At 54.5% G+C, this 21,515-nt stretch overlaps 2 protein-coding genes and 1 long non-coding RNA gene across 3 annotated transcripts; 2 read left to right on the top strand and 1 right to left on the bottom strand.

Annotated features, from left to right (window-relative positions):
• Positions 1 to 3,518: 3,518 nt before the first annotated feature.
• On the top strand, positions 3,519 to 12,163 carry CATSPER1 (cation channel sperm associated 1; the record flags this gene model as incomplete). The annotated part of the gene is made up of 12 exons (XM_082660132.1): positions 3,519 to 4,479; positions 5,390 to 5,602; positions 6,567 to 6,680; positions 6,829 to 6,985; positions 7,229 to 7,320; positions 7,468 to 7,611; positions 7,776 to 7,839; positions 7,993 to 8,065; positions 8,203 to 8,263; positions 9,673 to 9,748; positions 11,867 to 11,981; positions 12,137 to 12,163. 12 exons carry the CDS (start codon positions 3,519 to 3,521, stop codon positions 12,161 to 12,163), a joined length of 2,097 nt encoding a protein of 698 aa, XP_082516258.1.
• A 2,578-nt stretch (positions 12,164 to 14,741) lies between these two features.
• On the bottom strand, positions 14,742 to 16,297 carry CST6 (cystatin E/M). The gene is made up of 3 exons (XM_082660985.1): positions 15,938 to 16,297; positions 15,281 to 15,406; positions 14,742 to 14,951 (listed from the first exon to the last, which is right to left on the bottom strand). Exons 1-3 carry the CDS (start codon positions 16,175 to 16,177, stop codon positions 14,868 to 14,870), a joined length of 450 nt encoding a protein of 149 aa, XP_082517111.1. The 5' UTR covers positions 16,178 to 16,297; the 3' UTR covers positions 14,742 to 14,867.
• Positions 16,298 to 16,506: 209 nt separating this feature from the next.
• On the top strand, positions 16,507 to 21,505 carry LOC309826690. The gene is made up of 4 exons (XR_014297125.1): positions 16,507 to 16,630; positions 18,971 to 19,204; positions 19,623 to 19,727; positions 21,178 to 21,505. It is a non-coding gene; the product is annotated as an uncharacterized lncRNA (long non-coding RNA).
• Positions 21,506 to 21,515: the final 10 nt, after the last annotated feature.

The following is a 21,515-nucleotide window of genomic DNA, read 5'->3' as shown; positions in this document are numbered from 1 at the left end:
TTGAGCTCGTGTTCCCTGTATTGGCAGGTGGATTCTTAACCACTGCACCACCAGGGAAGCCCACAGTTTTTTAAACATGCTCAAGTTAAGTCTTTGTTTCATCAAGTTTACCATTTTGCAGCATCATTCTTTTTTTCATCTCCAAGAGTTTGTGACGCCTGTTCCTCCCTGTAAGGAAAGTAGTGTACGTGGCAACAACAGGTTTTTGTTTGTTGGGTTTTGATTGGTTTTGTTTTTTTTCTTTTTCTTTTTTTTGGTCACACCACGGGGCATTCAAGATCTTCCCCAACCAGGGATCGAACCTGAACCCCCGCCTGTAGTGGAAGCGTGAAGTCTTAACCACTGGACCGCTGGGGAAGTCCTGGTTTTGTTTTTTTATAACAGCAGTGAAAACTCTTATGGAGCCAACTTTTGATGGAAACACCATCAGTTCAAATGCCAAGACAGTTCTTCCAAGACAGACCTTCTGATTCTAGATATGAAGAAAACATTAATCATATCTTGGCTGTTTCTATGTAAAAGCTGTTGGCCGCAGAAAAAGAAAAGTCTTGATTACCAGCATCATTTACAAATCTTAGAAGTGGCATTTATCAGTGAAATCTGTTGACTCATCAGCCTGGATAAAGAATCTGTTAGTTTTCAGCTAATTACCAAGAAAAAAAAGGAGTTCTTCAGCATCACGTGACATCAGTACGTTGTGTTGCCACTCTCTCTGAGAGTAGAACACTTACACTCTTTTGTTGAGCATCTTGCGCTAACACGTCACTCATATAATTTTACATGCCAGCATTATTGGGTTCTTTTTCTGGACAATTGGTCTGTTACAAATAACTTGCTCTTTGAGCCTTTGTACTAAATGTAGCCTATAAAAGCCTTACCCTGTTTGTTTTGAGATACGATAGGTTAAAAATCAGCACATTTATTTGTCAAATGGCTGTAATTTGTAATTTAGTTCTCTTCAATTTTCCTGAAGCCATTGCTACACTTGTAAACTGTAATTCTTCATCGCTAACCCTACCAGATTTGTCCACAGTCCTAAGCTCCTCCTCTTTCACTTCACGCCTGATGATAAAACAGCATCACATGGAATCGCTAGACACATTTGTAAAACACAAACACTAATAAGACATACAATAGAAGGGCATCATATATAACTAAACAGGAAACTTGCCACAAGATATGAAATCATGCTGAAATTCACTTCTAACCTGCATAATTCATGTTTTACGGTGCTCGCATCAACAGCAAAGTGGCAGGGAGGCCGCTACGTTAAGGCAAAAATGATTTCCTTAGAAGAAAAATTTCCTCTGATTTTCTATCACACCAGAGTGTTTGCGCCCCTAAGTCAGTCATCTGCGCCTAAGGGGAGGTGGAGGGAGGTAACCAGGAGGGCGAGGCTGAGGTCACCTTCTTTACCACCTCCTATCCGGGCAATACCATGTTCACACATGATCGACAGACTTCCTGATCTCACGCTGAAAACTGAGCAAGGCCCCACCCAATGAGCACTGCAGATGGGGCTGAACAACGTTTCACAAATGGTTTCCGAGGCTGCTCGATTACTGTCCATCACTGAAAGCGCTGGCATCACACAGCACATGAGTTTCGAAAATAATGCTGAGGGTTTTTTTTTCTCATCACAAGACGGAATCCGTAAACTAGAAAGATCTCAAGGCTAAGTCCGTGGTTTTGCAGAACGCAGAAATCTCTGCCCTAGAATATCGATCCTGTCTGCTTGTTGATCCATGCTCTAGCCTATAGGAACGGTGGGAAACAGAGGTTCCTGGCCCAGTGCTTTAAATCCAAGACCCGGAAGTTCTCACATTACTTCTGCTCTCACCCTTTGGCCAAGCCTAGGTGCAAGGCACCCTGGGAAATGTCATCTCTAGCTGGGAGGCCACGTGCCAGGAAGAGGAGGAGAATGGATTTGTGGAACAATTAGTAGTCCTATCACAAACTTTTGCCTTGTCTGCTACTGGCGACAGACACTGAGCCCTTTGAGGGCTTTCATCACTGGGAACCTGATACCCAACGCTGCTATGGACTTGGCTGTGACCAAGCACTCAGGAAGCAGCTGTAGTCAAACGAGGGACCTGAAAGCTTCCAGAAGATTGAGCAGCTCATTTATACTCTTTGAGCCACAGTACCTTCCTCTGTAAACTGGGGGTAAATAATATCCATCCTGTGAGGTTATTGTGAGGATTATATTAAAAGTGCATACAAACCCATAGAATATACACCACTAAGAGTGAATCCTAATGTAAACTATGGAATCTGGAGGATGCTGCTGTGTCATTGTAGGTTCATCAATTGTAGTAAACGTACCACTTTGGTTGGAATGTTAATAATGTGGGAGACTATGCATGTGGTCGGGGCAAAGGCATATGGGAAATCGCTGTACCTTCCCCTCAATTTTCCTGTGAACCTTACATTGCTTTAAATGAAGTCTTGTGGGCTTCCCTGGTGGCGCAGTGGTTAGGAATCTGCCTGCCAATGCAGGAGACACGGGTTCGAGCCCTGGTCCGGGAAGATTCCACATGCCGTGGAGCAACTAAGCCCGTGCGCCACAACTACTGAGCCTGCTCTCTAGAGCCCACGTGCCACAACTACTGAACCCCGTGTGCCTAGAGCCCGTGCTCCTCAACAAGAGAAGCCACCGCAATGAGAAGCCCGCACACCACAACGAAGAGTAGCCCCTGCTCGCCGCAACTAGAGAAAAGCCCGCGCACAGCAACAAAGACTCAACACAGCCATAAATAAATAAATAAATAGATTTAAAAAGAAAAAAGAGTTCTTAATGTAGGTCCTCAGTAAATAATGGCTGACGGTTTTATTTTAGTAATAACCCAAGAGAGGTATTTCCTCTTCATCCCTGTCAATGATGAAGGAGAGAATAACGATACTAATTAACATTTATTGTGCTGCAAGTATAAGTTTTACATATCTTAACTTTTTTGATCCTTTGAGGTAGGTGTTATTATCCCCATTTTACAGAGGAAGAAACTGAGGCATAGGAAGATTAAGCAGCTAGCCCACGGCCACACACCTACTTACTGTGGAGTTGGGCAGTTTGAACCTTAGAGCCAGTTGGTATCTAGGTACAACTGGGGACTAGACCATTTGGCTTCTTGAAGTTTTTTCCAGTAACAGAGCTAAACTTGCTAAAGCAACTGCTGGGGCCTATGGTGTCACCCCAGAATTCTCTGTCCAGCTTTCCCATTGACCTGCTGGGTCACCTTGGGCCAGTCCCTTCTCCTTTCTTGACCTCAGTTTCATCCTTTTACATTGAGGAGGTTAGACACACCGATCCTTGATTCTGGACTGTAGCCCAGGAGGAGGCATTTGGGAATTAGGTCTACTAAGGGGCCTGTTTGTGACATCATAGAGGGGAGAATTCCGTGAGAAGTCAGGCTTTCCTAGCAGCCCCAGTGCCACGGCTTAGGCGAGAAAGGCAACCCAGGAAGGGCTCTTAGGCCCACACCTTGAGCTTTCCTCAACCTGGGGTTCACAGCATAGTCATGGATCAACCCTCGACGGCTGAAAAGGCTCAAAGTGAGGCAGACACTGATGACTCGGATGTGTTCTCTCACCCCAGTTCACCAACCACACACCACAGGCCAGGCCATGGTGGAGTCCACCGCCATCACCGAAGGGTGTCCCGTCCCCATGGTGAGTCCCACCATCATGGCATATCCCCTCATCGTGATGGATCTCAAGACTTCCATGACAATGCCTTCTCCCGCCATTCCCACCGCTTCCACCGCTCCTCATCTCTCTTCCCGGATACTTCCTGTGGCGCTTTCATCTCCCACCATTCCTATGGTGAGGACCACTGTGATGACGAGCACCACCACAGTAGCAGGAGACATCACGGGAGGCCCCACCTACAGAGGGAGTCCTACCACCACGGGAGACTCCAGCAGCACAGGGAGTCCCAGCACCATGGTGGGTTTCACCACCACAGTGAGGTTTCCCACCATAGTGGGCTTTATCACCAAGATGTGCCTTACAACCATAGAGACTTCTCCCACTCTGGTAGCCCTGCCCGGCACAGTGAGGCCCATCACCATGGCGGGCACCACCATCATGAAGCCCATCACCACGGAAGGCCTGCCTCCATGGGGTCCTACCACCATGACGAGCACCAGCACAGAGAGCACCAGCACGGTGCACATCCTCCTGACTACCTCCACCAAGAGCACCGCTATGGGGAGTACCGTCGTGGTAGCTCCCAACTCTTGGGCTCACACACGTCCCACGGTGCGGCCTCAGCCTCCCTCGGCTCTGCTTGTTCTCGTCAAGTAACCCCCCAACCTAGCAAGCCAGACAGACAGAGCTCAGCCTTCAGCTTGGCTCGTTCCCTGAACACAGCGTACTCACACCCTGCCCAGACCTCCAGCAAAGTCCATCCTCGGGGCTCCTCCTCTAAAACCTCGGAAAGCTGGCCCGAAGAAGACGAGCAGATTCAGAAGCACAAAAGTGAGTCTTGGCTTGCCCCCCACCCCCCAACTCCAGCTGCCTGGCCCAGATTCCAGACCTGAGTCGGGCCCTGAACGTCCTTCCGCAGATCACGAGGCTTGCTCTCACCTGCAGGTGTATCCCATTGGCTATTCACTCGCCTGACTGTTCACCATCCAATCTTTTATTCCTGGGATTTGGCACTTCTCCAGACTGTCGGTTGTTGGTTCATGCAGTCACTGCTTTATTCATTCGCATGTTCACTTCTCGAACATTTCCTCTTCTCTAGTATGAAAGCTGGGGGTGATCACTTATACAGCCAATCCCAGACTACCCAGTGAGAGGGGTCTAGCATCCGTATCAGAACATTTACCACCGTGGATTCTGTTTGTCCATGTTTTCCCCACTGAACTGTGAGCTTCTTGAGGCCAGAGGCTGGAACCAGTGCCTGAATGAGGGCCTGGTTAGAGGGCAGGGAGGGACTTTGGCTGTTAACATATGATCCCCCAAACTTGGCCCCTGGTAGTTCCATAAACACGGCATCAGCTTTACAAACAAGCAGTGAGGGATGAGTGTCTAATTGTTTGTGGGCAGAAAAGTCAGCCAACAGGGGTGACGTTTCAGCAGAATCTTGGAGGGAGAGGGAGAGTTTACCAAGAGGATGGGGTGGCGAGGAGGATGCGGTCTTCCGTGTGTAAGTTGCCATGTGACTTAAAGAAAAGCATGGAGGTGTAGGAGCGTGAGCTCAAGCAGACCTCAAATCCCAAGCAAGCTGGCACCTGTCGGGGAAAGGGTCAAGCCTGCGGCTCCTATACCAGCGCAGGACTAGCATGGTGGCACCTGAGTGAGCTCATGGCAGGCAGGCCTGGGAGGGAGACCGGATCGCCGTGTCCCCTTCCCCCATGGGCTTGGCTTTCTGGCCCTTTCACAGCTGGCCGAGCCCCACGAACCCACAAGAAGCTGCACACTGTGGACCTCTTCTATTTGTTGTGGGAGAAATTAAGCCACCTCATGTGGGGCCTTTCAAGAATGCTCAGGAAACTGACTGACTCCTTGGCCTTTGAAGCATTCGTCGTCTTCATCGTCTGCCTCAACACCATCATGCTCGTGGCCCAGACCTTCGCTGAAGTCGAGGTCCGGGGTGGTAAGAGCCAGGGAGCCCTGTTCACATGGAGAAGGCCACTGATGTTGTCCCAAGCCTCCCGTGGGCCGGATCAAGTGCCGGGGGATTTATATCGCTTATCCCATTTGATCCTCACCCTGGGAAGTAAGCGGCATTGCCCAGCAGTAGAGTGAGGCTCAGAGAGTTTTGCTGAAGTCAACCAGCCCGCCAGAGGCAGAAAAGCCCAATAAATTTGAGGTTTGCTGTTTTGGACTATAGCCACCAGGTGGCGCATCAGCTCTAAGTACGCTGCTTTGCGGGAAGGATGCCCAGAACCCAGGTCAGCTGCAAGGGCCAGGAGACTGTGCAAGCAGGAGGCCCTGGAGGGATGAGGGTGGGAAACCTGGGAAGATGGTCCCTAAAACCCTGGGGAGCAAAGTGAAGGTAAGGACCTGCCACAGGGCCCATAAACTAAGGAGAGAAGAAGAGTGATGTTTCTTGCAAGCTGTTTCAGGCTCCATTCTAAGCCCTTTACTCTGTGAAAAGCAATTTTTTTTTTTTTTTTTTTTTTTTTTTTTTTTTTTTTTGCCGTACGCGGGCCTCTCACTGTTGTGGTCTCTCCCGTTGCGGAGCACAGGCTCCAGACGCGCAGGCTCAGCGGCCATGGCTCACGGGCCCAGCCGCTCCGCAGCATGTGGGCTCTTCCCGGACCGGGGCACGAACCCGTGTCCCCTGCATCGGCAGGCGGACTCTCAGCCACTGTGCCACCAGGGAAGCCCGTGAAAAGCATTTAATGCTTGTGAAAATTCTATCAGGCAGACTGTTATTATCACCATTTTATAGGCAAGAAGAGTGAGTCACAGAGCAGTTAAAACACACAGCCATTGGGCAGAGTCAGCTTCTCCCTAAATGGCTGAGTGTGAGGTTCCAGTGGGGAGGAGGAAGGAGAGGCTGGGTTGCTGGGGAGACCCCTGAGTGAGACCCCCCTCCCCCGTGTCCCCCACAGAGTGGTACTTCATGGCCTTGGACTCCATCTTCCTCTGCATCTACGTGGTGGAAGCTGTGCTCAAAATCATTGCTCTGGGCCTCAAGTATTTTTTGGACCCCTGGAACAACCTGGGTGGGTAGGGATGGGGCGTGTGTGTGTGTGTGCGTGTAGTGGGAGCCCCTGAACTGCCCAGGGGCGACAGGAGCAGGGGGTGTTGGCACTGGGAGGTCTGTGAGCCTGGGCAGGAGCCCATTACACCCAGGTGCCCCTGTTTCTGTAGATTTCTTCATCATGATCATGGCTGTGCTGGAGTTCATGCTCATGCAGATCAACTCTTCCTCCATGCGCGTGGTCTACAACCAAAGCATCTTCCGCATCTTCAAGGTCTTCAAGAGCCTGCGAGCCTTGCGAGCTATCCGGGTCCTGCGGAGGCTCAGGTCAGCGGACCCACAGCTGCCCACAAGGAGGCTGCAGACTCCAGCCTGCTTTTCCTGCCATCCACTAGGATCAATCTCTTTATTTTCCAGAGAGGGTCTGGGACACCCCCCGCCCCAAGTCACTAGCAAATCAGGGACCTCCCACCCCTGTAATCAGCAGTCTGAAAGCTGTAATCAGCTCCGACTGCTAGACACTGATCCCCACCCCACTGACTCAGCCTCTTTCTCAACCTCTGCCCACAGCTTCCTGACCAGCCTCCAGGAAGTGACCGGGACCCTGGCCCAGTCCTTGCCGTCCATCACCGCCATCCTCATCCTCATGTTCACCTGTCTCTGTATCCTGTGCCACGGGGGCTGGGGTGGGAGAGTGAGATGTTGCAATGGATGGAGTTGGGGGGAGAGACCAGGAACTGGGGGTGGCAGGGAGAGAGGAAGAAGGGGAGAGAGGACCCTGTGAGCCTGGTTTGGTCCTCAACAGCCAGTCCTGTTCTCTGTGGTGTTCCGGGCACTGTTCCGCTACTCTGACCCCAAGCGCTTCCAGAACATCTTCACCACCATCTTCACCCTCTTCACCTTGCTCACCCTGGACGACTGGTCCCTCATCTACCTGGACAGCCGAGCCCAGGGTAGGGCAGGCCTCAGGCTGGGTGGAGGGCAGGGGCTGGCTGAGTGGGCAGACCCTGAGGGCTCAGTTACCCCATCTGAAAAGTGGGGCTTCTGAGCCTTGCTGGCAGGGGTGTGGTGAGGACCGGCAAGGAACTCACAGCTCGAACGACCCCCTCTCTCCCAGGCGCCTGGTACATCATCCCCATTCTCATGATATATATCATCATCCAGTACTTCATCTTCCTCAAGTGAGGCCCCCACGCCTGTGCTCCCCAGCTTCACTTCCCCCAGCCTAACCCCGGGGCATCCCCTCCCCTCCCCTCTCACCATGGCTCTGCCACGATGAACCCAGAGGAGGGTTCAGGGCCTCCCCTCCAGCCTCCTCCTGTCTCCCGCCCCAGCCTGGTGATTGCCGTCCTGGTGGATAACTTCCAGATGGCCCTGCTCAAAGGCCTGGAGAAAGTGAAGCAGGAGGTAGTGAGGGAGTGGGGCAGGGGGACGAATCAGGAAGACATGGGGAGGGGGACACATAAGCTGGAGGGAAGGAAGGAAGGTGCTCCAGGGATGGGCAGACATGGGACGCTGGCAGAACTGAGGCCTCTTCTTCGCAGAAGGCCTCCCAGATCCATGAGAAGCTACTGGATGACTCACTGACAGAGCTCATAGAAGCAGGTACCAGCAGCCTGCTTCTTCCCAGGCAGGCACAGAGCTCCAGGCTCAGCCTTATTTATTTATCTACCTATCTACCTATTTATTTATTTATTTTTGGCCATGCTGCGCGGCTAGAGGGATCTTAGTTCCCCAACCAGGGGTCAAACTCAGGTCCCGGCAGTGAAAGCGCCAAGTCCTAACCACTGGACCTACTGCCAGGGAATTCCCGACGCCCAGGTTTAGAGTCTTAGAACCTGACACTCAGGAGAACTTTCAGAGCTTAGAACTTCGGTCCAAAAAGCTCCACGACTAACCGTCAACAACCAATTAAACTGATAGTCAATTCTTGAAAGACCCATTTGCAAAACAGCTAATTAGCCGAATTATGATTCACCAAACGTTCGTTTCTGTTAATAACGTACAAAGTTTGTAGCAGTTGGTCTTATATGAAGTGGCTTCAACTGTTTTTGAGGCTTTTGTCAAGGTGTTATACCCACTTGTCCAGAGTCACTCAAAGTGTCTATAAAAATTGAGTCTATAAAAATGAAGTTTTCTGTACATGTTCATCTTTACACACCTGACTTCCTGGGTAAATAGATTTTGAGCCAATTGCTTTGCCTCCTGCTTAAAGACCTTCAGAACTTTAGAATCTGAGCTCCAGAATCCCAGGATCATCAACACCAGAGGACTAAGGGCCCTCAGGGGTCACCTGGACCCCCACCTGCCCGCTCCATCATGAACACTCAGTGCAGAAAAGCTTAAGCAAAAAGACGAATTAACTGTCTTAAATTATTAGCAACCTGAGAGTTCATGGGCTTTCAGGAACGGCTGGATCCAGGACCCAATGATGGTTGAGATTTGGTCTCCTTCCAGTTCTCTGCGCTGTGGCTCTCTGTGTGGTTTTGTGCTTAGGGTGCTCTTCCTTTGCGGTGGGAAAGTGACCACCTGCAACTCTAGTCCCAAATCCTCACAGTTTAAGTATCCCAAGCTCTCCCAGCAGGGGTCCCCTTCTCCCACCGGTTCGAACAACATCCCAGAAATGAATCTCCTTGGCTCAGGTTGGTCACCTGCCTATTTCTGAACCAATCGCTACGGCTGAAAGGATAGGCTATTCTGCTTGGCCAGGCTTGAGTCATATGTCCTTAGAGCTGGGGGGTGGGGTCAACCCCAGCTAGGCAACGTGCACCGAAAGGGGTGGGAGTGGTTCCCCAGGAAAATTGGGAAACTTTTACCAGAAGAAGAGGGAACGCATGCTGGATGGGCAAACAAACAAAACACACTCCATGCCCGGAGAAACAATCTCTTTGGGGTCATCCTGGACAAAAACCCCTTTAGCTCCTGTTTGACTATCTCCATGACACACGGGGTTTCCTCCACCTTCTCTCAATCCAGGCAGCGTCTTGACCTCCCCCTTCTTTCCCTACATGCAGAGCCTGAAGAGGTGATAAGTGGACACACTATACAGAAGCAGCTCATTGAGAAAAAATTTGGAGGCATGACTGAGAAGTAAGGAGATGCAAAGGGAGGGGAGGCCTCAGGTCTAAGGGGAGAGGTCTGGGGGCCAGACCGGTGGACTGCCGTGGGAAAGGGGCATTGCCCACCTCTCTGGAAGGGCGGTAGAGCCCTAAGGCTTATGTAGAGCCTGTGGGTGGGATGTGGAGGCCTTGAGTGGCTTCTGCTCACTCAGAGTCACCTGGTACCACCAAGAGAATCCCACCAGCAGCACCTGAAGGGCCACGAGAGCCCCTCTGAGGCTGAGGGCCCAGGGCAGGGGCAGCGGACAGAGGCTGCAGGAGCAGGGGTTCTGCTCATCTTTTTGCTCCAGAAGCATCCCTGATCCTTGCTCTGGGCCAGGTTCTGCGAGGACTCCAGAGGCCCAAAGCGGACACAGACTAGCACCTGCCCGTGAGGGCCCCCTCTAAAGACCTTGGCGGGGCCACGTAGGGTGGGTGGACTCCAGCTGGCTTCAGGGATGGGGAGGGTGGGTCGGGAAACAGCTTGGTAAAGGCCTGGGAGGCAGATGTCAACGCGAGTGGCCGGCTGGGCCAGGACAGCTGGGGACTAGTGGCTGTGCTCATGGCCAGGGGTCCTTGGCACAGACTCCTGCGCCCTGGCTCTCAGGCCTGGCTCCCCAGAGAACCAGCCTGACTGCTGGCACCTTCCAGGCTCTTCTTGGCCACCGACAGAGCTTGAGCGCCAAGCCCTCCATGATCACGGCCCCACCCCACACCTCCAGCACATCCTGGCTTTACGTACAGCACAGCACATACTTCTCCACCTTCAGGCCTTTGCCCACACTGTTCTCTCTGCCTGGAATGTTCTCTGGCTGCCAACACCAGGCTCAGGTGATCAAGAGCCGGAAAAGCTGAGATCCAATCCTGCTCGTTTCATCTCCCGGCCGCCCTCCCGGCCGCCCTCCCGGCTGCCCTCCACGTTCCAGATCCTGGTACCTTGGCCTGGGCTCCTCTGTGATGCTTTCCCTGGGGGTTTCTCGGCCTCCAAACTCTTCTCCACTGGCCCACCTCCACCTCCACTGAGAGTGGTTTTGTTTTTGTTGTTTAGTTTGTTTGTTTGAATCTTTTTTTTCTTCCTTCCTTTTTCTTTTTAATGATTTAGAGACTGATCTTTGTTAAAAGTAGTTTTGGCTTTCCCTGCCTTCCCCGAGTTTACAGCCCTACAAGGCCTCCTGTCTCCCTTAGCTTAAGGTCCGGGCGCCCTGCTTTGACCTCCCCTGGATGTCTCCACCTTGAATTCATCCGTCCCGAGGCGCACTCCGGCCCCCAGTACACTCCCTGCTGCTCACAGACCTTGGCGCACCAGAAACCGGGTCTGAGCTCAGCAAACCCTCAAGTGTCTTTCAAGCTCAGCTCAGTGACGCTTCCTCCAGAAGCCTTTCCTGATCCCCAGTACTTGGGTGAGGTTTTCCTCCTCTGGGCCCGTCGATGCCCTCTGTTTATACTTATCACAAGTGTAAACACCCTTGGTTTGCTTTCCTGGCTCTGCCACAGACTGAGCTTCTTAAGGGCAGCGGCTGTTTCTTATTTGTTTCTATGTCCTTGGAGCACCGTGCAGTGTTCATTGATTTCAGGGTTATATGATGGCTGGATTGATAAGACAGGCTGGCAGTGAAGGAGTTAATGAATGGGTAGTGGGTGGGGCTGGGGGTTTAGGTGGAGGGCTGACTGTGAAGGGGTGGGGGGCGGGGCCGGGGAAAAGCAGGTGGATGGAGGGATAGGTGAGTGAGGGAAAGGGCGGGGCGGCCCCATGGGTGAGGAATGGCTAGATAGACGGGCGGGGATGCGGGTAGGTGGTTGAGCGGGTGCAGGAGTCAGCATGGGGTAGCTTGGACACATGGAGGCATGGGCGGTTTGGAGGTGAACAGTTTAATCGTCAGAACCCTCTGTGGTACCGGCAGCTGGTGGCAGCAGGGGCGCGGATATGTGGAAAAGGAAATATACCGTGGAGGGCCACACACAGAGAAGTGGCGCCCGTGGCTGGAAATGGAGGCATGGGGTGCTGTGAGTGGGGGGAGAAGGGGGCTCTGGGGGCTGAGATGGCCCAGCCTTGCCTCCCCCCTGCCCCCTCCCACTTCCCCCCTCGCGCCCCCGCCCCCCGTGCCCTCAGGCAGCGGGAGCTCCTGTTCCACTTCCTGCAGCTGGTGTCCGGGGTGGAGCATTACCAGCAGAAATTCCGCTCCCAGGCAGCTGTCATCGATGAGATTGTGGACACCACGTTTGAGGTGAACCAGGCAGGACCTGGGAGGAGCCAGATGGAGGGGGAGGGCACTGGAAGGCCGGGCCTCGGGGGCTTTGCCTGGAAGCCGCCCTGAGTAACAGTCGTGTGGGCCTCTGGGAGGCAGAGGGCTGGCGCCATCACCTGTCACCCACCCCGCAGGCTGGAGAGGAGGACTTCAGGAAGTGATCCCCAGAGTGGCAGCCCGAGTCCAGGCTTCAGCCTCTGGCAGGCTCTCCCCCGGGTCGGGCCAAGTCCCCATCTCTGCTGGAAAGATCACTGGGCCTGCAGGGCTGGGCCCCAACAGAGCTTTAAAACCCCAGGTGGCTCCGTGTCCTCCCTGGCTGGGCCCGAGCCGCAAGGGAACCTGTGGGCCTGCACGCACGTGCATCCTCGAGCATGTGTGTGCGAGTGTTTCAGGTGAAAGGCTCTGTCCTTGGATCCCTCCCTGCCCCACTGGGGCCTGGCATCCTGGCCTGGCAGGGCCTTAACAGCAGCCAGCGGGGTGACGTGGCATGTGGGCCAGGCTCAGTGCTGGAGGGAGAGGGAGCGGTCACCCTGCTTTGGGGAGGGAGGCCCGTCTGGCCCAGGAGACAGGAGAACAAGAACAGGATGGTTGTCAGGGCCCGAGGGACCAGGATGCTCCAGAAACGAGGTCTCAGAGCCCAGGGCTACCGGCACCGTCAGCATCCAGCAGAAGGGCGCCAGCTCGATGCGGGCAGCCTGAGCTCGGAAGGCAGAGGCCATCACCATGCCCTGCCCTGCCTGGGGTCAGGCTAAAGAGCCTCAGTGAGGGGAGGGAGGGTGGAGGCTGCTCAAGTCCTTGTGGCCTCGGGGTGGGGGGCCGGGTGTGTGTGGAGTGGACAAGCCTCTGTTAGAGGGAAGCAAGGGATGAGTTCCCCTGCTTTTAGCCTGAGCCTGGGCAGGATGCCCAAGACGGCGGCGGGGCACTGAGCACTAAGTCAAGCCCAGCCAGAGGGAGGGAGGCCTCCCACCAGATGGGGAGTGAAGCTGGCAGAGTGAAGCTGGAGGGGATCGGGACGGAACGCAGGAGTGGGAGCTGAGAGGTGACAGACAGTTTTGCCAGCCACCCCCCTACCTCCAGTGCGGACCAGACAGTGGTGACGTCTATGGGCCCCCGGACAGAAGCAGCGCGTCTCCTCCCTGGCCCGGCCGAGGGTGCGGGCTGGCCCAGGGCCCGGGCATTGACTGTGCGGAGGAAATGCCATCTGGGATTTGGGCACAGATTCCGGGGGTGGAGAGGCCACCCGGCCTCACCTCACCCCACCACCTCACACACTGATTCAACAAGCATTTCCTGCCACTTCTCACCCCGTGGCAGCCACTCAGGAGGCTCCTGCTGGGTGGCACATGGGAGCTCTTCCAGCGGCTGCCCCACCGCAGGCCCCCGGGCTGTCTGCGAGGCCATATCCGACAGGCTTGAGCCGCTGGGAGGCTGGAAGTTTTCCCTCCATCCCTCATTCCTGTCACACTCAGCCCCTCAAGCTTCCAGGTGGGAATCAGTTCATTTGCCATCTCCCCATCGCCACCCCATATGGCCTCCCAGGGCTCTAGAGGGCAGGGCCTGGGAGCTGGGGCTGTTCCTCAGTAAGTGCCAGCATTGGCAGGGAGCCAGGCAGGCACGAGGCCTGGCCGGCCGGGCCCTAGGGTGCTCTCCACAGCCACCCTGTCCAGCCGCCTGGGCCTAGGGGTACCCACACCTCGTGCTCCCACAGGATCTGCTTCCTGCCTATCCTGTCTCAGGCGTGGGTGTGTGTCTGTGCATCTGAGGAACAGCTCCGGCTGGGGCAGGTGTGTACCTGGGGCTGTGTGTTTTGGGGTGTATTCTCCAGGTTATCCTCGGGATGGGGGTATTGCTTCTGTGTGTGTGTGTTTCCGGTTTGCTAGGTTATGTGTGTCTTTTTCTGGGTATATGTGTGGTGTCTGGGAGCAATCTGAGGGTGCATGGTGGGTTTATGTGTCTGTCTGGTGTCTTGCGAAGTTCTGGATGTGTGTGTGTGCATGTGTAGTGAGCGTTAATTCCAGCCACAAATTCAGGTGCGCAAAAAATGTTCCATCTCTTCTTTAAATGACATTGAATTGCATCTGTCCCCTTATCCCTCCTACGGACAGTGGATTTGACCTCGGTCCCCTTCGTGCTCCCTGCCAGCCCCTTGCAGGCGTCTTGCTCAGGACAAAGCACTGGGGAGTCCTTCCGGCATGTGGTCCACAGGGTCCAGCCTTCGTGGTCTCTTGCCCTGCAGGGGCTCTGCCATGTCTGGGCCACATGCTGGTATAAGAATCTCACAGGCTGAGAGCTCAGTGCACTGGGGCCAGGCTGGCTAAAACTCTCACGCGCCACTCTGAGTCGTCCTGGCAACTAAGAGGAAGCAGAACTCAGGTGCGGCTCAGAGCCTTCACTGGCTCCCGTCCCTTTCCAGTCTTGGGGCATCATCCCTCTCCTGTGACTTTGTCTCCGAACCCATAACTCTGCCAATATTGGGAGTCTCTAGAGGTTCGTTCCTCTACGTCTGTGATGCTGGGGTGTTCGGGGGACCCCAAATTTGGGAGCTGAACTTTGCACCCTTAGCACCGTCTGGGCTGAGACAGCAGAAGCTCAGCTGTGGGTGGTGTGGGCACCCTGTCAGGGGGGTGTTGGGAGCTGGAGGGGGGTGTTGGGAGCTGAAGGGGGGTGTTGGGAGCTGCCGAGAGTGGGACTGGGGAACAGGAGAGGGAGGAAGAGTGAGGCACTCAGAAGAGACCAATGCAAGAAGCAGTGCTAGCAATTTATTGCTACATATATGGTCCAGGAACCTGACATGCCCTCCACCGACGCGCTCACTCCTGCCCAGACCCGCCCGCTCCCTCCCTCACCCAAGCCCACAGGGGTCTACTACAGGGTCACACAGTCGTGCTTTAGAAGTTGGAAGGAGTTCTGCCAGGGAACTGTAAGGATCTCAAAGTCACAGAGCAGCTTCTGCAAATAGATCATGAGGAAAGAAGGAGGGGTGAGCCCAGGCCCCAGGCCGCCTGCTGCCCACAGTCAGCCCTGTGCCTGCGGTGCTCCAGGATGCAAGGAGGAACATCAAGTTAGATGCCAGGACCAGAGCCCAGATCTTTCCAGCCCAGCCCCTCACTCCAGGGGGAGCCCCAGTCTGCTCCTCTCTGCACCTCACACTGCTCTCAAGGCTGAGTCATCCAGGAGGCAGGGACAGGGCCAGCCAGACCGATTCGAGCTGTACAACCCGAGGGCCCGGCCGCTGGCCACTGGGTGAGCTGATGCCTGGCTGGGGGCAGGGCTGTTACCTCCTGCTGCACCCCTGCAGCCAGGGGGCAGGTGGTGAGGTCTATGTGGTCTCCAGCCATGGCATTCTTCCGACAGGCCGTGCTCCCCATCTCCACGGTCAGGTAGTACTTGATGCCCGCCACCAACTGAGGCAGAGGTGGGGGCAGGTCAGGGGTGCCGGGGGACAACCTTTGACCTGGACCTCTCACCTCCCTCCATTTGCTCCCATCTCCCATTACCTTCCCTAGGACATATCCGGCACACTGCCTTTGGGATTCAGGTCTGGGAGGAGGGGAGAGGAAGGATGGGGAGGGGGCGGCAGGCAGTTCTGGTGGGGAGCCCTGGGGAGCGGGGCAGAGACTGGGCCACGCAGGAGGCTGAGACCCAAGTCCACACAACTGCCCCATCTCCCTCTCCCCCCCTCCCCAACTCGCCCATCCCGGCAGGGACTAGTGTGAGGCTAGTGAGGTAGCCATGCAAATTCAGGGTTGGATCTTATTCGAAATTTAGATATTCTGTTCCGCAAGAAGTTTCGGCATTAATTAGATTTTGAAAAATATGTTGTATTAAAATGCCATGCTGATTACTCTTGTGTCGCCCCCTCCATCTGCTGCCCGGCTGGGGTCGCGCTCGCCTCCCACTGCCCGGCCCCGCCCCGCCCCGCCGGCCGGGCGCACCTGGCTCTGCGCCCGGAGGATGGTGGTGTCGCGGAAGTAGTAGACGCTGTTGCTGCCCATGTTGTAGCTGGCCATGGCCGCCTGCGTCGCCTTCCGCACCTGCGGGTCGTTGGGCGACAGGTCCTGCCGCTCTCCGACCTCGCGATCCCCCGGCCGGGCCCGGGCGTCGCGGGGCAGCGCCAGGAGGCAGAGCGCGAGCAGGGCCAGGCCCAGCGGCAGCAGAAGGCTCGGACGCGCCATGGTTGCCGGCGTCGGTGTCCAGCCGCGGGCCCGCGCCGCTTTTACGGGCTGCGCGGCCCCGCCCGGCCCCGCCCGCCGCGTGCCTCCACCGGCGGGGAGGGATCGCCGGGCCTGGGCAAGGCCGCCTTCCGGGCGCCGAGGGGGACAGCGGACAGCCCCGAGCACACCTGTGTATCACGACGCTGCGTGCCCTCCAGGCACACCTAGTCCGGTGAGGGAAAGGGCAAGGACAGCCCCCAGCAACAAGTGCCACCAGTGGGACAGTTCACAGAGGCCCATCACGTGTGAAATACCAACAACAGCTACCAGCAAGCTCTTAACTGTCTCCACTGTGTAGCCTTGGAGAAGTTACTTAACTCTCACGGCCTCAATTTCCGCCTCTGTGAAACGGATTGCTGTGAGGATTCAATAAGTAAAGGGCTTAGGGGAGGCCAGGAGCTGTATAAACAGCAGGTAAGTAGGAGATGTTACTGCGCCGAGCGGGGCACTGTTTAACCCTCACAACCAGCATGACGTGGGGATCAGTAATGTTTCCACTTTACAGAGGAGTGAACAGGAGAAAGAGGGAACAACTGATTTTGCCCAAGGACACCGACTGGTAAAGAGTAAACGGTGACACTGGCTTTTGAGCCCCAGCAGTCTAACCCAAATCTGTGCTCTCAAGCCAGACTGAACCCAAAGAATGAGAACTGGCCAGAAGGAGGTGTGTGGGTGGTCCCAGCTCTGCCGTTTACTGCCGGGGGGACTTCCAGCAACTCCCTGGACCTCTGGGAGCCTCAGTGTCCTCATCTGAAGAAATGTGACAACTCTTGTCTTCTAAGGTTGTGCTGACAATAATGGCCTGAGACTGGGTCACCCATAGGTAAACTGGGCCTGTGCTGGAGGTACCAGCAATATAGGGCTATGAAGTTTTTTGGAATAATCTGACAATCTATAAAAAACAGCATTGAAGTAGTCAACACGGGAAAAGTGTGGTTTTTGTTGGGATGTTTTAGAATTAGTATTTTAGAGTTCAGGGTCGTTTGTACTTTTAATCACTTGTTGCCAGGGGGAGGTGGGGCTTTTTGCTCCTGGGACACAAAGATCTTATTAGTGCTTAGGGCCTCCAAGGATCTTACCTGGGGTTTGGGACAGGCTGTGGTTTTCAGTACCCAACAAAGTGTTGGTGCTTAATAAGTGGTAGCTATGATTGTGATGAATATTATGAGAAAGCATCCAGCATGCCCCCCGGCACCCCCACCAATTCTCGGCCTCTCAGAATCCCAGGGCCAGGAAAGGCACTGATTTCTCCCAGGGAGACCAGGACCAGTGTGGTCACTGCCCAGTCCAGCTACTACCCCACCCCCTCAGCCCAGCTGTGAAAAACAACCTTTGGATGCCAAGGGACAGTCTCAAGTTTGTTGTGGGCTCAGGTGTCTGCCTTAAAGGGACAGACCCATTTGTGTGAGAGCTGGCAAGAGCTTGGCTTGATGAGGAGGCCAAGGTCAGGCAGGAGCCCAACCCGAGAGAAGCTGGGAGTGGGGGAGTAAGAGGCCCAAGCCCACAGCCCAGGGGAGAGGTGGAGAGGTAGCCCCAGGGGGCCAGGAGTCTCCTTGGGTTCTCCCGGATCTGCTCTCCTGTTACTTGGAACTCAGCTGTGGCCACACTTAAACTCCAACAGCTCCCTGGGAAATAAGCCAAGGCCCAGTCTCTGACTCACCAAGGGCCAGTGGGTCCCCAGCTCACTTGCCCCTACTCTACCTGTTATTCCTTTGTGCTGACACCAGCAAATCTTTTGCATGCCAACCTAACAATTTTCAAAGACTTTTCACCCACTGGTCTGTTCTCGTAAGCACCCTGAGTAAGCATCATCCTCATTTTGCAGATGAAGAAAGTTAATCAGAGAGGTCAGGACACTTGTCTAAGGTCACTCACTCAGCTAGAAGTGGTGTCCTGGTGAGAAAAGAGGGATGGGGAAGGGAAATTAACAATTATCGGGCTCCTGATATGAGCCGGGCCTTGCACCAGGGACTCAACATATGTTCTCTCATCCTCATAACAGCTCTGCAGAAGCAGTGATTATTACTTTTTACAAGGAGGAAATGCAGGGTCAAAGGGGAAGGGTCAGGGGTGGGCGCTGGGGGGCAACCATGTGCCAGCATCCTAGTGTGTGAGTTCTGGACCACTCCACAGGGATATGAGGTCTGCTGTGCAGAGGGAGGCTCCCTGGGGGTGCGGGTGCCCCGGGAAGGGTTTTCCCAGGGCTGGGTCTCATCTGGAAAAGAGTCTTAGCCTGGACTCCATTCATGCTTAGTCTGGACCACTCTGGCTTCCAGAAGGAGGCCTGGGCCAGGTTTGAGCTCGGATGGGCCATCCCCACTGGCCATAGGACACGGCTTTCAGTTTTGCTGTGACCCAGACATCCCAACCCGGGTTGCCCACGGCACCCCTCTCTTGTCCCTGGCTGATGGGTCTTGCTGGCCAGGGTGGGCCCTCGATATCCCCTTCACCCCAGGATCATGTTACCCCGGGCCTTCACGCTGCTCCCAGAACCCTCTTCCTTGAACCTTAAGCTGGGCCGCAGTTATTCCCTGCCCAGGGCTCGTCTCCCCTTTCCTGATGGATCATGTCCTGGAAAAGGGGCTGTGTGGCAAGGAAAGCTGCGATCCGACCGTGATTAAAGCTGCCCTCTGGGGAGAAGCTCTCCCAAGTGCCCTGGGTTTTGCGTTCATTAGCTGGTTGAATCTTCACAAACCTGCACCAGCTGACAGAGGAGGAGACTGAGGCTCAAAGCAGTGAAGCAACTTGTTCCAGGTCGCACGAAAGGAACTGAGCACAGAGCCAGGCCTGGTGGGCTCTTTCAAGCTACCATCCTTCAAGGCCAGAAGTGACAGTTGAGAGAGCCCTGGGTCCCTGCAGAGAGGAGGCAACATGGAAGGGGGGTGCATGTACTTCACACCTTCTGGGCACGTACTTCACACATACGCGTGTGACGGTCACGAGCACGTACTTCACACCTTCTGGGCTGCTACTGGGGCAGGTGGCAAGGTGAGTCTTGGGCTTGGGTTTGCCCTGTAGCCTCTCCCCACTTCCTCCCCAGGGGCAGCAGGACCCCTTCAGGACCCCGGAGTTCATGGGTTGGGTCCACCTCAAGCTTTGGGGCAGATCTGAGAACTCGTGATAGACTGGTTCAGGGCGTCAAGCTCTGGCTCGGGTGCAGCAGGGAGAAGGAAAACTGGGTCAATATTTGCTGATTTCCAGGCCCACCCATGTCTCCGGCCAGGCACATCCTGTCAGGCAGTGCGGGCTGACATCTAGATAACCCACCTCCTACCCATCCCCACCCAGGTCTGCTTTCTCCAACGTTCCAGGCCTCGTTCCCTTTGTCCTGCTGGCCGAGGTGGGGCTGGGTCTCTGAGAGGCTGCTGTCACAAGGAACATTCCAGATGCCATTGGTCTCCTACAGCTGCAGGACTGATGCGGGAAGTTGGGTGCGACGCACGAAGAAGACCAGATTGAGGGTTCGGGGCCCACCAACCGGTCACAGATACTGCCTGGGCCCGAGGGTGAGGTGAGAAGGCAGGCTTCAGCCCCCTCACAGGCAAAGCCTGTGCGTGAGGCAGGGAAGCCTGTCCCACAGGGCTCCGCTGGGCGGCCCCCAGCAACCAGCAGGGACAGGAGCCACAGGAAGGGTGTCGTGGAAGAGGAGGGAGTCTCCATTACCTCACAGAGTGCCAGTGACCATGTGGCAGTACCAAGGCTGAGCAGGGACAGGCCGTGGCCCTGCCCAGCCCCTGCCTAAGCACACCAGGCCTGTGTGACAGCATCACAGCACATGGGTCAAGGCTGAGGGGACTCCAAGGTGACCCTGGACCCAACGAGAGTAACATCAGAAACACAGTATGGCCTGAAACTCCAGGGACAGCCCACATTACCACCTCAGTCTGGTCTTCAGACTGGCACCCTCCCAGGCAGCAGCCTGTTAACACAAGCTGGGCCCAGGTCCGGCCACCTGGTGACCTTCCAGGGGGGCTTCTCACACTTCCCAGACCCAAACTTGCACTGAACCTTCATCTCTACTAATAACCATCATACTTTCTGAGTAATCACCTACTTGCTCTATCCTCAGGTCTTTTTGGTTTCCCTTTTATCTTTCTTCTACTGCTCTGAGACGTAGCTAATGTGCAGAGAAGTACACAGAACGTATCTGATCACCACCACACAGGTCAAAAAGTGGAAACTGCCACTCCCGGCCCCAAGTGCTCCCAGGCATTACACCCGCCTCCCTCCCCCAAAGGCAATCACTCCCAACTTCTTTTTCTTTACCATCGACTTCTGCAATAAGCATTTTTTTTTCCCCTCTAGTTTTACCACCCACGGAGATCCCTACATAGGGATCCAGCTGGGGGCCCTTATATACAAAGCTGCTGTGAAGTCGCTCAAGTGCTGGTGCAGGTGTGCGTGTCTTCAGTCACAACCCTGAGCGGAATTGCTGGCTCACAGGGTCTTCAGTTTTACTGGCAAACGCCCTTTTCCCCAACTGTTCATACCAATTTACACTCCCACCAGCTGGGTATCTGATCCTGTTGTTCCACTTCCTCATCGGCACTTGGTATCGTCTGACTTACAACTATACGTGAGCGTATAATGGCATCGTGTTTGCATTTCTGACTACGAATGTGATTGAACACCTTCTAACAGGCTTATTTACCACTTGGGGATTCCTCTGTGGCTGCCTTCCACGTCTTTTACCCATTATCCTGTTGTGTTGTCTGCTTTTTCTTGACTGCAGCTCTGAACTTGCTCTAGAGAGTCCTTTGTTGTCGATGTGTGTTGCAAATATTTCCAACCATGGGTTAGGCTCCTCACTCGCTTTATGGTATCTTTAGATGACGGAAGTTTCTATAATGGAGTTGAACTTATCAACTTTTTCTTAATCTTTCCCTACCCTGAGATCATGAAAATCTTCTCATATTATCGCAATGTTTGTATTTATTATCTGTCATTTCTCTCCTCACCAGACTGTAAACCCTCTGAGGATAAACAAAGCTGCTGTGAACATTCGCTGAGGTGCCAGTGCAGGTGTGCCGGTGTCCTGAACAATTCCAGCACTGCATCTGATCCTTACAGCATCACTTTCCAGGAGGGGAAACTGAGTCTCAGAGAGGCCAAGCGCCATGACCAAGGAACACAGGGCTCTCAGGTTTCCATATTATGTTTTGAGGACCAGTCTTCCTCACCCGTAGAAGAGGAAACAGTCACTTGTTATTGTGAAAGAAACAAGTGTTTGCAAAGATCTTAGCTCTGGACCTAGTTCATACCAAATCTTCAACGAAATAAAGATGGAAATATACCAGAA

Source organism: Grampus griseus (genome assembly GCF_964374135.1).
Source record: "Grampus griseus genome assembly, chromosome: 8".
Lineage (NCBI taxonomy): Eukaryota > Metazoa > Chordata > Mammalia > Artiodactyla > Delphinidae > Grampus > Grampus griseus.
This window is presented reverse-complemented; position numbering and strand designations above follow the sequence as displayed.

What these genes read in the sequence shown, in the direction of transcription:
- CST6 (XM_082660985.1), bottom strand. Translation starts at nt 16,177, where the DNA reads ATGGCGCGTCCGAGCCTTCTGCTGCCGCTGGGCCTGGCCCTGCTCGCG. An exon ending in TCCTCCGGGCGCAGAGCCAG is followed by an intron (nt 15,407 to 15,937) that starts GTGCGCCCGGCC and finishes CCTCTGCCTCAG; the next exon opens with TTGGTGGCGGGCATCAAGTA. An exon ending in CTGCAGGGGTGCAGCAGGAG is followed by an intron (nt 14,952 to 15,280) that starts GTAACAGCCCTG and finishes ATCTATTTGCAG; the next exon opens with AAGCTGCTCTGTGACTTTGA.